We start from the raw sequence: 17,033 nt of genomic DNA on the forward strand, positions 1-17,033 counted from the left end.
CAACAGTGGGATGTGTAGGTCAGGTGAATTAATCATGGTGTATGCAGGGTTATGGGGAGAGGGTGGGGAGCTGGATCTGGGTGGAATGTTATTCAGAGGGTCTGTGCAGACTCGAAGAGGCCATTTGGTCCAATCTGCACTGGAGGGATTCTAATGATTCTACTCTATTGAGGAGTTGCTCATAAAATCAAGGAGATCTGCACATTTCCAGTCAGTGATATGCTATCGACAACTTATCACATGTACACCAATCTCACTTCTTGATATGCTCATTCTAAGCAGGAAACTACTGCAACTTTTCCTGATTTCCATACAAGATAACAATGATGAAATGTCGAAAACAAAGGGAAATCTTTTCACATATTCAGTCCACCCCAGTTAATATTAGAACCAGTCAGATGATAAATGTACCCACAACAGCAAGACCAGATGATCTGCTAACTGACTAATACTTAGCTTTTTGGGAAGAGTCCAAATAACCAATATGGCTACAGCACAGGTATCTTAAAAGTATGAGAAAACTGCATAGTGCAGTTAAGACACTGCTCTTCCATATTGGACTCTGTTTCGATTCAGCACAGTCCAATGTTGTAATAGTATTGTCACTTGGCTAGCAATCCAGAGATCTAGGTAATGTCATTGGGACACGGGTTAAAGTTCCACCATGGCACAAATCTTGAATTTAAACCTTAAGGAGGCCATGAAACCACTGTCAATTGTCATACAAACCCATCTGTTGACTCATGACCTTAAGAAAAGGAAATCTCTGCCCTTATCTGGTCTGCTTTATATGCAATCCAGACCTGGAGCAATGTGGTTGACTCTAAATTGCCTTCCAAATAGCCTCTCAATTGTTAAAAAGTCCAAAAAAAAAGAAAATGTTCAGGCAGCTTGGTATCAACCACAATACTGGAAACGACAAAGGCAAACTCAGTCTTATTGACCACCAAAGCTAAGAGCTAGTGCCAAGATTGGGAGAGCTGTCTTACAGATGAATCAAGCAACAGCCCGACATATTCATACACTCAGAATTATATCATATACACAATGTCCCAGGCAACACCATCACCAATGTGTAGGTATGTTCTGTCCAACCAGCAGGACAGACGGAACAAAAGTGGTAGCATAATGGTATGCAGTCAGGACAGAATTGCCCTGGGAGACCTCAATATAGACTGTGTGTGTCCAGAGTCACAAGGATGAGGAATCTGCTTGCTGATCACCACACATAGCAACCCCCTCAACTAATGGATTACCACTTGAGGAAGTATTGAGTGTGGCAAAGTCATTGTACGTACAGTAGGTTAGGGATTTCGATGATCAACAGTGACTCAGCAGCATCACAAATGATTAGTTGATTCCTAATGAAATTGCTACTAGACTGAGAATCAACAATAGGGAAAAGCCTACTTGACCTCATCCTCACCAATCTGCGTGCCGCAGATCCATTTTTCCTTGACGATATCAGTATGCCTGACCAACGCACAGAGTCATTATGTTCCATCTTCACATTGGTAATATTCTCCATTATGTTGTGTGGCATCATTACCAGGATAAACTTTGAACAGATCTAGCAATTCAAGACCATGCATTCATAACATTCTGTCAGCCTTCAGCAGAAGTTCACTCAAACACAACCTACAACCTCATGGCCTGACACTTCCTCCATTCAACCATCCCCCATTACATCAAGCCAGAAGTTCAACACTCGTTCAATGAAGAGTGTAGGAGGGTATGTAATGAGCAGCATTAGGCACACTTAAAAATGGGGTGTGTTTCTGGTGAAGCTAACATACAGGACACATTACTCGCCAAACAGCATAAGCAGCAAGTGATAGACAGGCTAAACTATAAAACAGCCAAAAGATCAGAGCTGATCTCTGTAGTCCTGCCACATCCAGTCATGAATGGTGGTGGATAATTAAACATGTCATTGGAGGAAGAGACTCCACAAATATCCAACTCAATGATGGGGAAGCCCAACACATCAGCACATGCAAAAGATAGGGCTGAAAAATTTGCAACAATTTTTGCCAGAATTGCCAACCCAGCCTCCAGAGATCTCCAGCATTAGACATGCCAACGTTCAACCAATTTGATTCACACCACATGATACAAACAAATGGTTGGAGACACAGGATACTGCACAGGCTACAGGACCTGACAATAGTATCGAAGATGTATGCTCCAGAATTGCCATGCTGTTCTAGTACAGCTACAACATTGGCATTTAACTGACAATGTGGAAGGTTTCCCAGGTACTTTTGTACACAACAAGCAGAACAAATCCAATCTGGTCAATTACTTCCCAATTAGTTTACACTCAATCATGGGTAAATGACAGAAGTCATCAACTGTGCATCAAGCAATACTTGCAAAGCAATAACCTGTTCACTGACACTCAACTTAGGTTCTGTCAGGGCCAATAAGCTCCTGACCTTATTATAATCTTGGTTCAAAAATGGACAAAAGAGCTGAATTCTAAAGGTGACGTGAGAGGAACTGCGCTTGACAGCAAAGGCCTCATTTGACCTAGCATGGCACCAAGCCCTAGCCACACTAGAGTAATTGAGAAATCGGGAGGGGACTCTCTGCTGCTTGGAATTATACCTGACACAAAGACAGTTGTGGTTTTTGAAGGTCAATCATCATTTCCAGGACATCTATGGAGTTCTTCTGTATAGTGTCCTGGGCTCAACTATCTTTAGCTGCTTCATAAATGAAATTCTATCCAGCACAGGGTCAGAAGTAGGGATGTGTGCTGATGGTTGCACAATATTCAGCAAAATTTGCCACTCTTTAGAGAGAGAAGCAATCCACATCCACATGCAGCAAGACCTGGACAATATTCAGGTTTGGGCTGAAAAGTGACAGGTAACATTTGCACCATGCAAGTGCCAGGCAATGACCATCTCTAACAATCTAATCTGCCAATCACTCCATGACATTACCATCATTGAATCAACCACTTTTAAAAACGTTGCGGGGGGTGGGGGTGTTTACCATTGACTAGAAAATGAACTGAACTGACAAAAGCAGGTCAGAAACTAGGAGTCCTATGGCAAATAACTCACCTCTGGTTTTCCAAAGCCTGACCACCATCTACAAAGAACAAGGCAGGAGTATAATAGAACAGTCCCTTCTTTCCTGGATAAGTGCTGCTCCAGCAACACTTAAGTAGCTTTGCATCATCCAGGACAAAACAACCACTTGATTGTTTATGGATGCTGTGCCATTCATGCTCTCCACCACCCACACTCAGTCATGGCAGTGTGTACCATCTACAAGGTGCACTGCAGAAATACACAAAAGCTCCTTAGACAGCACTTTCCAAAATCATGACAACCTTCTGGATGGCCAAGGGCAGCACATATTTGTCAACATAACCACATGTAAGTTGCTTCTCCACACCTCTGACAGTCTTGACATGAAAATATATCGCCACTCCTTCAGTGTCATGGTGTCAAAATCTTGAAATACCCTAATAACATTGTGGATGTTCACAAAATGGACCACTCAAGTTTAAGAAGGCAGCTCACCCACCACCTTCAAGGGTATATAGGGATTGATAACAAATGCTGGCCAAGCCAGCCACAAAGTGAAGGAATAAAGATACTGCTGGAAATGTACGGCAGGGATGACAGCAGCTGTGGAAAGAGAAACAGAGTTAAAGGTTTTGAGTTTTAATACTAGATTCAAAACTTTTAATTGTTTCACTCTCCAGAATGCTGCCTGACCTACTAAGAGAGTGCGTGTGTCATAGTCCCTCAGAACAAGAATGACACTTGCTCATGACAAGAAACTGCATGTGGAATTTTGTAACATGGGAGGCAATTGCATTGCAGCTATCACCTGGTCCTGGCTGATCAGGAAAGTTTCCTGCTCTTACTAAGATTTACTTATTGATTATCAACCTGCATGATCACATTATGACACTCTGAAATAAAACCAAAATACTGAAGATGTGAAAATCTGAAATAAAAAAAAGTGCTGGAGAAACACAGTAGGTCAGGCAGCGTTTGTGGAGAGAGAAACAGAGTTAATGATTTGAGTACAATTTGGACTTGTGTTACGACATGGGGTAAACTCTCTTGCTTAATTTAAACCAGCAACACAGAAAGATTTATCCCGTGCAGTAATCTGTGAAAATGTGAGTGGCCAAGAACTATTTAAAGTACAAATTAACAACTTTATTTCTTAAAGTATAACTGAGAATAATTAACTAACAACTATTTACATCTTTTACTTTCCCTTCTATAATACCAGTTTGATAAAACCCCTGATTAAGTTTTACTGAAAAATTCAAATTACAAAACCCCACCAGCTGCAGAATCTTCTCTTTGCAGATTTACTTGCCAGGTCGGTGTTGATGATTTTCTCCATGCAAATTCCTTCTCTAGACAGGTACCTCTTAGACAGTTCTGACTAGCAGCCTAGAACTGGCATTTCTCCTCCAACTGTTCAATTTTCCCTGGTCTTATACCCCCAAAGCATCAGATTGTGTCATTGGCTTTTAATATTGTCTATATACTAAATTCAAATTTGATGGAATTTGTATTTTTTGGGGTATAACAAACTGATTGGCCTAATTCAAATTTGTTTTTGTCTCCAGGCAACCAGCTACACTAGCTGCTGCACCAAAAAGTTACATGATATCATGTTCAGAACACTTGGTGCTGTCAGGTAGTTCTGCTGAATTTTAACTTTCTTAAAAGGTACACCCATATCTTCATAAAAATTGAAACATAAATACCGTTTCTCTCTACAGATGCTGTAAGACCTGCTGAGTTTCTCCAGCATTTTCTGTTTTACATCATGGCACTCCACATATGGGCAGCAAGTCTGTATGGAGAACTCACCGTGTCACAAACTCCTTGCTGAATATTTCCATCACTTGCTCGTTTTAGAAGAAAAGCTTTATTGGAAAACAAGCACACTCGTCACACAAATCTTAGCTTTTTTGCGCTTGTACAATTCACTTCTTTCTCATTTCAATTGCCAGAGAGAAGACACTGATTTAAACAGATGCAGTATCAATGTTCTGCCACAAGATGGTACCAATACACTGTCATGTGGAGGCGTCGGTGTTGAACTGGGGTGGACAAAGTTAAAAATCACGCACCAGATTACAGTCCCACAGGTTTATTTGGAAGTACAAACTTTCACAGCGCTGCTCCTTCATCAGGTAGCTCGTGGGAGAGGATCATAGGACTCAGAATGTATCGTAAAAGATCAACGTATACAATGTATTGAACAAACCTAGATAGCTGTTAAGTCTTAAATCACTTAAAATGAGTTGCAGGTTTCAATTCATTAATATGTAAATCCTAGAACTTATTTCAAGTCACATTCCAGAGATAACTTAAGGTTTTATTAAAATAAAAGACGTCTCAACTCAGACAATGCATTACAGGTGAGGTTAGAGTCTGTCTGTATTCCAACAGATTCTGATTCTATTTCCAATGTAGGAATTTATAAAATGTTATATGGACTGACAGCCTACTGATTGCATACTTTTTAAACAAAATGGAATGTATCTGCAAATATGAATCTGCAAATGAGAATTCACCATAAACTTATATGTGTGTATGCGTCTGAGGGAGAGACCGTGTGCGCACGTGTGTGTGTGTGCTTGATAGAGTGTACGTGTGAGTGTGACAGAGTATATGCCTGTGAGAGGGTGTGCATGTGAGTGTATAGTATAGAGGGGTCACCAGTAGTGTGATATAAACCCAAGGTCACGGTTCAGGCCATCCTCATGGGTATCGTACTTGGTTATCAGCCTCTGCTTGGCAACCCTGCATTGTTGTGTTGACCCTGCTCCACTAAGAACCAGACGAAGGAGCAGTGCTCCGAAAGCTTTACTTCCAAATAAACCTGTTGGATTATAGCCTGGTATTGTGATTTTTAACTCAATATACTGTGAACAGCCAGCACAGAAACAGGCTGTTTGGCCTCAGCAGCCCGTCCAATATTCCACATGAGCCTTTGTGCATTGCCACAAGCTCATACATTAACAGTAGACAGATTAAGCAGGCTGTTTACAATGATGCAAGACTGGTTGATGCATGTAAACATTACTTGTTAAATATTACTTGTGAAATCAAACTATAAAGCTCAGTTGAGGCATATTTCTGTTATGAAAACAATCAATAAAAAGCGTTTAAAATCTAAACATCCTCTCACTCCAATATGTAGCACTAATGCAATGAATCATTCCAAGCATTTTACAAGAACATTATTGGACAAAATTTGACACTAAGCCAGATAAAGATTTCATAAAAACAGCAAATACAGTAAATCAGAACATGTTCTGATGAAAGGTCACAGAGTTGAACAGACGCTAGCAGAGCTGCTGAATGTTTTCAGCATTTCTCGTTTTTATTTCAGATTTCCAGGATCTGCTGGATTTTACTTTTGTAAAGAAATATTGAGATGGATCTGTAAGTATCAAATGAGGGAAGAAAGGGAGTGTGTTTCTGGGAGGGAATTCTGGTGTTTAGGACATATGCACTAAAGGCATATGTACCAATGATAGACTGGAAATTGGTGACTCGCAGGAGAACAGAAATTGGGGAGTCCAAAAGGCAGGAGGAGATTACAGAGGTAGGTAGGCAAGACCATGGAGGGAGGAGGAAGTGGAGCGTCAGAATTTTAAATCCAAGGCATTGAAAGACAGGGAGCCAATGGAGGTCCATGAACCTTACTTAGACCAAGTTAGGATCTGGGCAGCAGAGTTTTGGATGAATTTGCATTTAAGGATTTTACAATGTGGAAGTTCAGCCAGGAATGCTGTGGAAGAGTTGTGTCAAGAGAGAACAAAGGCTCTGTACAAATAAAAATATTTGTGTCACTACACAATATTCTAACTGTTTAAAAGAGGTTTTTCTTTTTAAAAGGACTCATGAACTAATGATATAGCCACTTGGGTGGGGAGGTGGGGGAGGGTGGTGGTGGTGGTGGTGATGGTCAAGTGTCCTCCTGACTTTGATCAGACTAACAAGCTTTCTGAAAAGTTTCAAATTTGATTATAATGGGTCAGGGTCACCCTACTGAATGCACATCCCTATACAGCACTACTCTGTGGAATTTTGTCAAAGTTTACTCCAAAACATAGGGAGATCTACAAAGAAAAGGTGCTGCAAACAATTACCCATGAATGATGTGGTGAAGACATAAGAGTGAGGAGTAATAAGGCCCTGGCTGATCGAAGTGTAACCTCAACTGATAACCTTTCACCCCATTACCATGAATTTATCTAGCTTTGCATTGTAAATATTCAAAGCTACTGCATCACCAATTTTTGAGGAAGGGAGTTCCAAGAGATTCTCAACCCTTGGAGGAATAATTTTACCACATTTCTGCCTAAATGGTGATCCCTTATTTTTAATCACTGACTCCAGGTCCGTAATCTAAACAATGGCAACAAACAGGAGGCTGGAAGAACACAGCAAACCAGGCAGCATCAGGAGGTGGAGAAGTCAACATTTCGGTTGTAACTCTTCTTCAGAGCTGGGGGTAGATGTAAGGGGAGCAGCAGATAAAGTGGGGGTGGGGAGAAGGGCTGAGTGGTGAGGTACTGAAAGGTGAACACAGGTAGAGGGTAGGACCTGGCTGGTTGATGGGAGGAATGAATCTGGTTGGTAGCTGGAAGGAAGGGTTCGTTAGAGGGATGGAGGGAGGACTCAAGGTTAGAGTGGTGCCGGAAGAGTCAGACAGCATCTGAGGAACAGAAAAATCAATGTTTCAGGCAAAAGCCCTTCATCAGGATGAAGGGCTTTTGCCTGAAACATCAATTTTCCTGCTCCTCAGATGCTTCCTGACCTGCTGTGCTTTTCCTGCACCACTCTAATCTTGCCTCTAATCTCCAGCATCTGCAGTACCCACTTCTGCCAGGGAGGGCTCAATGTTGAGTCCTCTGCATTTAACGTATCATCCTTAAACACTTCCACCAACTCCAACTAGACCCTACCACCAAGAACATCTTGGAGGTTTGCTCAGGTGATGGTATTGCAGCTGATTTATTGTTCTCTCTCTTCTATTTCTGTAACTCTGTGTTTCATCCTCAATAGAATGTTCCTGCATGCTGATTTATGTATTCACGCAATTTATGTCATGTTTCTCTGTCCATGAAATTCAATAAAATTATAGAACACTGTTAGATGATCAAGGCAGACTGCAGAAACAGAGAGAAATCAAACACTGTTTGCAGGAAGCAACTACAGACTGAATGAAAGGGAGGATGAACAGCATGGAAGTGTGGTTGGGAGAGATTAGGTGAGGAGAAGTCAGTGACAGTGAGAAACAGTGACAGGGATAGGGAACCACACAGAAAGAGAATGAAATAGATGGGGAAGAAAAACAGCAGATAATTATAAGAATGAAAGTAATTCTACAACATCTCCCATTCTGAAAAGTGCTGACTCTCATGAACAAGTGTAGAATTCGCTTATTGACCAAACAGATTATGAAAGGTTATGGGTAAAGGACATGATTTAGAACCTGCCAATCCATTTGTTTTCCACCAATTGAAAAATGTTGTGAATGCCACAATGCCGGAGTCCTAAAAGTAACAGAAATAAAGTGGTCTAGGAAAGGAAAGTAAAGCAAAGCAAAGACCCCATCAAGCTATAATAGATCCAGTGAGGGTAGAAAAAAATGATTAGTGGAGTAGGGTGTTCTATTTACAAGCCAATATTGGAGTAAAGTCCCCAGTTTGGGCCCTCTTATAGAGTTTGTTAAAAATTCAGTGAGCTGATTGGTTGCAGATTTTTATTTCACGTGATCATATTACAATATTTTTCAAAAAAAAATGAACTACATTCATTGTCACAGACAACATTTCATCCAAACGACCTTTGTATTGAATAGGCTGCAAACGTCTGAGCACTACTTTTTTGTCCATAGGCAGTTTATATTTAAAAAGCTATGACTTGTATTATTCGTGGGCTGTAACTGTCCTGCTTAGTTCAATGCTGTGGAGGTACACAACTGTGTGAGAAAGACAGCAGCAGTCGTAGGATACCAATTGTGAGAAGAATGGCAATTAGGGGTGGGCTCGAGGAGTTGGGGGAGTGCACAGTTCTTGGGTAGTTGTGGGGCTGGAAGAAAATAGCGAGCAGCCAGGCCCCAGAGAGAAAGGAAAGCAAGAATGAAAAATTTAAAATCGAGACAGCATGGAACTGGCAGGCAAATGGGACATGGTTCAAATTAGGACACAGGCAGAGTTTTGAATAAATTCAAGTTTACAGAGGTAACATAAAAGGTATTCCTCCCAATTTTCATCCCCATTTGCAGCAGTTCCTTCCTGCATATTGTTCTTTGGTTGCGTGGTCTCCACATTAACACGAGTATCCTCTCATTACTCGTGAATATTATACACTGCTGCCTTTGTGCAGTGCTGTTTGTACATAGAGTGAATGTTGAAGGTGGTAAATGGAGCCCCAAACAGGTGGCTGCTTTACCCTGGATGGTATTGAGGTTCTTGAGTATCACATGAGCTGCCCCCATCCAGATAGGTAAGCAGATAGCATTCTCCCACTCTTGATTTGGATAAGCTTTGGGAAACTAGGATATTATTTATCACAGAATTGTCAGCCTCTGACTTGTTTTTACACCACAGTATTTATGTATCTGGTCTAGTTCAATTTCAGGTCAATATTAAGCCCCAGGTTGTTGATAATGGAGTAGCAATGGTAATGCTATCAAATAGTCATAGAGATGTACAGCATGGAAACAGACCCTTAGGTTCATCCCGTCCATGCCAACCAGATATCCCAACCCAATCTAATCCCACCTGCCAGCACCGGGCCCATATCCCTCCAATCCCTTCCTATTCATTTACGCATCCAGATGCCTTTTAAATGTTGCAATTGTACCAGCCTCCACCACTTCCTCTGGCAGCTCATTCCATACACGTACCACCCTCTGTGTGAAAAAGTTGCCCCTTAGGTCTCTTTTATATCTTTCCCCTCTCACCCTAAACCTATGCCCTCTAGTTCTGGACTCCCCGACGCCAGGGAAAAGACTTTGCCTATTTACCCTATCCATGCCCCTCATAATTTTGTAAACCTCTGTAAGGTCACCCCTCAGCCTCTGATGCTCCAGGGAAAACAGCCCCATCCTGTTCAGCCTCTCCCTGTAGCTCAAATCCTCCAACCCTGGCAACATCATTGTAAATCTTTTCCGAACCCTTTCAAGTTTCACAATATCTTTCTGATAGGAAGGAGACCAGAATTGCACGCAATATTCCAACAGTGGCCTAACCAATGTCCTGTACAGCCGCAACATGACCTCCCAACTCCTGGACTCAATACTCTGACCAATAAAGAAAAGCATATCATATGCCTTCTCCACTATCCTATCTACCTGTGACTCCACTTTCAAGGAGCTATGAACCTGCACTCCAAGGTCTCTTTGTTCAACAACACTCCCTAGGACCTTACCATTAAGTGTACAAGTCCTGCTAAGATTTGCTTTCCCAAAATGCAGCACCTTGCATTTATCTGAATTAAACTCCATCTGCCACTTCTCAGCCCATTGGCTCAACTGGTCAAGATCCTGTTGTAATCTGAGGTAACCCTCTTTGCTGTCCATTACACCTCCAATTTTGGTGGCATCTGCAAACTTACTAACTGTACCTCTTATGCTCGCATCCAAATCATTTGTATAAATGACAAAAAGTAGAGGACCCAGCACCGATCTTTGTGGCACTCCACTGGTCACAGGCCTCCAGTCTGAAAAACAACCCTCCACCACCACCCTGTCTTCTACCTTTGAGCCAGTTCTGTATCCAAACGGCTAGTTCTCCCTGTATTCCATGAGATCTAACCTTGTTAACCAGTCTCCCATGGGGAGCCTTGTCGAACGCCTTACTGAAGTCCATACAGATCACATCTACTGCTCTGCCCTCATCAATCTTCTTTGTTACTTCTTCAAAAAACTCAGTCAAGTTTGTGAGACATGATTTCCCACGCACAAAGCCATGTTGACTATCCCTAATCAGTCCTTGCTTTTCCAAATACATGTACATCGTGTTCCTCACAATTCCCTCCAACAACTTGCCCACCACCGAGGTCAGCCTCACCGGTCTATAGTTCCCTGGCTTGTTTTTACCGCCCTTCTTAAACAGTGGCACCACGTTTGCCAACCTCCAGTCTTCTGGCACTTCACCTGTGACTATCGATGATACAAATAGTTCAGCAAGAGGCCCAGCAACCACTTCTCTAGCTTCCCACAGTGTTCTTGGGTACACCTGATCAGGCCCTGGGGATTTATCCACCTTTACCCATTTCAAGACATCCAACACTTCCTCCTCTGTAATATGGACATTTTGCAAGAGGTCACAATCTATTTCCCTACAGTCTATATCTTCCATATCCTTTTCCACAGTAAATACTCATGCAAAATACTCATTGCAGAGGTCGGTGTCTAGAGACAGACACTGGGACAAAGCGAGTGAAGACCTGGGTCCAGAGGCAGAGACAGCAATTGTAGATAAAGGGCTGAATTAAGCGGTGTGCTCCAGCCCCTCACCGGCACCCATAGCCTGTGTGTTGGCATCATTTGCACAACCGCTGCCTTTATAGCAGTTTAAATAGTCTGTAAAGGAAACAAACGAAAACTCTACGGTTAATCGATGCAGGCACCGATGGGAACAGCACAGAAAACCTGGGCTCTTCCACTATCCCTTGCCCGCAGCCGGTGCCACTCACCTTGGGCTCCGGGGGCGGGTCGCCTCCCATCAACCGGCGGTTTGAATTCCTCCCGGGCTAACGTTCTAATCCCGGGCACCAGAGTTCAAACTTCGCGCTCCCGAGCGAACGTTCGAATTTCGCGCGTCTCCCGGAAACTCAGGTTCCAAGAGCTCGCTCCGCCCCCAACAGCAAAGACAAAGGGCGGAGCGTGCTAACTGTAACCGTCGCTGAGTAAATCACAGCATTTCCAACCCGGCAAGTTGCAAATAGCTTACTGCAGGCGAAAACTGATCGGGCTAGGTCACTAGCTGACGCTGAAAATTACCCCTCTCTTGGTGCAAAAGGTCACCCCGCAGTTGCACTCCCGTAGTTATATATTCTCAGAAAACCGGTTAAAAAGACACTTTATTTGCAAACAGTTTAAAATCTCACAGTCTGCACATTTAAAGTGATCGTATTATGCAGCCAATACTAATATGCACACTGCTCCTTTGTATCACCTGTGTAGAGAGGGGCTGATTATGATTGGAAGCGCAGAGTGTTGCTGGAAGGTTGACTGTGCGCGTGAAATTGTGACCGTTGGAAATGGCTGAATGTGGCAGGGAGAGTGCGTTTTGGGTGGACGATGAGTTACTCGGTGCAGGAGCAGCAAACCTCACTGCCACAACATGACCGGATAGAGCAGGTGAATGTAAGCAGAGTGACCCCCCCCCCCCCCCCCCGCCATGTACCCGGACGCCTTCACAGAATTGTTTGAGAGTAGAAAAAGATCGGTCGGCCCGCCTATGTAAACGGCCATTTCATTGAGGGTCATTGTCACTTGCACGATATTCCGTTTCAGATACCGGTTCTTAATGTCTTCATTGAAATTGCAGCTCTGAATGAATGAATGCTGGAAATCTGAAATAAAAGTAGAAAGTGCCGCTGAGTCTCAAAGCCTGGCAGCATCAGTGGAAACAAAGAGTTAAAGTTTCGAATCCACTGACTTTTGGAACTGGAGAAGTCATGTTGGAATTGAAGGATTAGGTCTGTTTCAGTCTCCATAGATGGTGTGTTTCTCCAACACTTTCTGCTTTCAATTTATATATCCAACGCGAACAGCGGTATCTGTTGATTGTGCTGCGGCCAAGGACATACGGCTGTATCTCATCGATTTCATTTCTCATAATTTGGAGGTACCGGAGTTGGACTGGGGTGGACAAATTTCAAAATCACACAACACCAGGTTATAGTCCAACAGGTTTATTTGGAAGCACTAGCTTTCGGAGCGCTGCTCCGTTGACAACCACCTGATGAAGGAGCAGCGTTCGGAAAGCTGATGCTTCCAAATAAACCTGTTGGACTGTAACCTGATGTTGTGTGATTTTTAACTTTGTCCATTTATCTTGGATTCTGTTAGGTGTTTAAACAGCACTTTTTGACGTTACTGTATACAGTTAAGCTGCTTCTGGTTCACACCTGCTGTGTCTATATCTCATCCTTATTTAATGGCATCCTTATCTAATAGCAACTCTTCCCCCACACGTAACAAGTCTTTTTTATTTTATGTTCTAATCTATATTATACTAATTTGTAGCTTTCTAGCACAGTTTTCCCATTCTTTTGTTAAGTCCTCATCTCAGCTAATGTACAAGTACTGTCATTGTCATTAACGTATCCATTTCTCGTCTGATAGATTTTAGTAGAATTCCTTGAGGATATAATAAACAGGATAGCTAAAGGGGAAGCAGTGGATGTAATTATTTGGATTTCAGAAGGTATTTGACAAGGTACCACTGACTATTTAATAAGAGTCCATGGTGTTGGAGGTAGTATATTAGCATAGTGGATTAACTAACCAACAGAAGTTAAAATTCACATGACACCAGGTTATAGTCCAACAGATTTATTTGGACGTGCAAGCTTTTGGAGTGCAGTTCTTTTGTCAAGTAGCTAGTGGAGTAACTCACAAGGTACAGCAAAACATCACTCGTCACTACGTCACTAGCTACCTGATGAGCAGTGTTCCAAAAGCTTGTACTTTCAAATAAACCTGTTGGACTATTACTTGGTGTTGTGTGATTTTTAACTGTCCACCCCAGTCCAACATCAGCACCTCCACATCATAGTAACCAATAGAAGACAGTGTTGAGATAAGGGGGACATTTTCAGAATGGCAACCTGTAACTCGGGGAGTGTCACAGGATCCATGCTGGGAGCACAGTTACTTACAATATACACAGTACTAATAATTTTGATGAGGAAAGTAAACGTACCATTACCACGTTTGTAAATGATACAAAAGTAGGTGGGAAGAGATGTGGTGAGGATGATATAAAGAGTCTACAGAGGGATAAAGACAAGATAAGCAAAATTTGGTCGATAGAACATTTCAACCCCTTCAGCCCTTGATGTTGTGCCAACCTTTTATTCTACTCTGAGATCAAACCAACCTACATACACTACATTTTACTACCATCGATGTACCTATCCAAGATGTACCTGACTCTACTACCACTGCTGGCAGTGCATTCCATGCATCCACCACTCTGTGTAAAGAACCTACATCTGACATCTCCCCTGTACCTTTCTCCAATCAGCTTAAAATTATGCCCCCTTGTGGGATACAATTTTGAAAAATATGAAGTTGTGCACGTTGGCAGGAAGAATAAAGGTGCTGGATATTATTTAAATTGGGAAAGACTGCAGAAAGGTAGAATATAGAGGGATTTGGAATCCTCTTCAATAAATCATTAAAAAAGCATACAAGATCAGCAGATATTAGGGAAGACAGATAGATTGTTGACTTTTATTGCAAAGGGAATGGAGTATAATAATCGCAAAGCTTTGCTAAAACTATAAGATACTAGAAAGACAAAACTGAAATACTGTGAACAATTTTGGTCACATTATCAAAGCAAAGAAAGACTAGCATTGGAGGCACTGCAGAGAAGTTCCACTGTGTTGTCTCTGGGTATGGAGGAACTGTCTTATGGGGAAAGGTTAAATAGGTTGGGGCTGTTTTAGAGTTTAGAAAATGAGAGGTGATTCTTGGCAGCAGAGTAGGACGCTCCAGCTGCAGCTCATTTGCTTTGCCTTTCTTTTGCTTTTCCTCTTAGGACTTTATTGTCTTCCCTTCTCATGGCCTTCAGGGATGAATCACGGCCTCCACCAACTCCCAGCCTGGCACGGTAGACTCCCGGCAAGGCATGGCAACTTCCCTGTCTTTTGGAGTGGCCTCCTTGCATTGCGTCCTTTCAGTTCGGCATGGCAGTCTGGAGCAATGTCCAGCCTCATGATCCTCAAGATGAAGCCTGGTGCAGTCTGGAGCCAGGGCCTGGTGCGGACTGGAAGCTGGGTGCCAGTGTGGTCTGTTGTTCTTCTATTTCTGCAGTGCTGGACATTTTATTTCATTATTGTCTAAGATCTTGTATCTAAAGAAGCTGTATCTAGATACCTTTGTACCTAAGTTGGCGCTGTAAGTGGCAACGTGTAAACTTTTCAGTATACTCAATGAACATATATGACAATAAAGGCTAATCCTAATTCTGTTAAAACAAGATTTTTAGATGACTTGACAAGGTAGATATGGGCAGGTGATCTCCTTTGTAGGAGACTCTAGGGTCAGAAAGTATCTCAAAATCAGCAAAAACCCATTAAAGACAGAGATAAGGAACTTCTGCCCTCAGAGGGTAATGAATTTGTTGAATTCTTTACCACAGAGGGCTGAAGAGGCTGAGACATTAAGAACTTTCGAGGTTGAGGTAGACAGTTTTTTAATCAGTAAAGGATTCAAGGATTAGGGGTAACGGTCAGAAGTTGGCATTGGGATCAGATCACTTTGAAAGGCAGAGCAGATTCAAATAGTTAAATGGCCTACTTCTGCTCCTTCATCTTATAATTTTAGTTTGGATTAGTGGTGCTGGAAGACCTCAGCAGTTCAGGCAGCATCCGAGGAGCAGCAAAATCGACGTTTCGGGCAAAAGCCTTCATCAGGAATAAAGGCAGAGAGCCTGAAGCGTGGAGAGATAAGCTAGAGGAGGGTGGGGGTGGGGAGAAAGTAGCATAGAGTACAATAGGTGAGTAGGGGAGGGGATGAAGGTGATAGGTCAGGGAGGAGGGTGGAAAAGAAGATAGGCAGGTAGGACAAGTCCTGGGGACGGTGCTGAGCTGGAAGTTTGGAACTATGGTGAGGTGGGGGAAGGGGAAATGAGGAAACTGTTGAAGTCCACATTGATGCCCTGGGGTTGAAGTGTTCCGAGGCGGAAGATGAGGTGTTCTTCCTCCAGGCGTCTGGTGGTGAGGGAACGGCGGTGAAGGAGGCCCAGGACCTCCATGTCCTCGGCAGAGTGGGAGGGGGAGTTGAAATGTTGGGCCACAGGGTGGTGTGGTTGATTGGTGCAGTCTCCACGAAACTGTCAGGCAGTGCATTCCAGACATTAATCGCCAACCGCTTGAGCAAGATTTTTCCCCTGCTTTTGCTTCTTTTCCAGTTAGATTAAATCTGTGCCTCTCTCAATACTTTCATGAGCAGGAACAGTTCTTCTCTAACTTTCCCTTTCCATATCCCTCATGATTTTGAATACCCATTATCAGATCCCTCTCAGTACTTTCTTCTTGGAAAACAGACCTAACCTCTCCAATTCATTTCTGTAACTGAATTTCTCATTCCTGGAACCATTCGAATAATCCTTTCCTGACTGCCTCCAATATCTGCATATACTTCTTCAATTGCATGCCCAGAACAGTATGCAATTATCTGAGGCTGAACCTGTGTTATACAAGTTCAACCTTCTTAATCTTGTACGCTAGGCCCCAATTAATAAAGCCTAGTATGCACCTTCAGTAACTCATGTACATGCAGGTCCTTCTGCTGCTTCACCTCTAGAATTGTTACGTTTATTTTGCATGGTTTTTATGTTCACCCTATCAAAATAAATCACTTCACATTTATCACCATTGAATTTCATCTATTACCTGTCTGCCTGTTCCACCAATTTGGCAAAGTATCTTTTGAGGTTTTACATTACTCTCCACACAGTTCACAATGCTTCCAAGCTTTGTTCCTCCAAGTTTTGAAATTATGCCCTGTACACCAAGATTTAGATTGTTTTGCATACATACTTATCTCAGGAAGAGCAAGGATTCCAACACAGACCTCTGGGGAACTCGACAAACCTTTCTCCAGCCTAAAAAAAACTCAGTTTCTTGTCACTCAGTCATTTTCATCTCAATATTGCATGCCCTGTTTATTCCATACATTTGCTGACAAGTTTGTTGTGAAGCACTGTGTCAAATGCTTTTTGTAAGCCTACATGCAGCACATCAATGTCAACAGCATTGCTGCCATATTGTACA

At 42.5% G+C, this 17,033-nt stretch overlaps 1 protein-coding gene across 2 annotated transcripts in view; it reads right to left on the reverse strand.

Annotated features, from left to right (window-relative positions):
- Positions 1-11,843, reverse strand: part of rtkn2 (rhotekin 2) — a 56,328-nt gene extending 44,485 nt beyond the window's left edge. For both annotated transcript variants that reach the window (XM_043712310.2, XM_043712309.2), the window contains exon 1: positions 11,715-11,843. In XM_043712310.2, coding sequence (XP_043568245.2) covers positions 11,715-11,744 — 30 coding nt within the window. In that variant the 5' untranslated portion in view covers positions 11,745-11,843. The remainder of the gene's footprint in view (positions 1-11,714) is intronic.
- Positions 11,844-17,033: the final 5,190 nt, after the last annotated feature.

This window comes from Chiloscyllium plagiosum, unplaced genomic scaffold, assembly GCF_037043375.1.
Source record: "Chiloscyllium plagiosum isolate Xiang-an unplaced genomic scaffold, Cpla_swu_hap1 HiC_scaffold_22, whole genome shotgun sequence".
Taxonomy (NCBI): Eukaryota; Metazoa; Chordata; class Chondrichthyes; order Orectolobiformes; family Hemiscylliidae; genus Chiloscyllium; species Chiloscyllium plagiosum.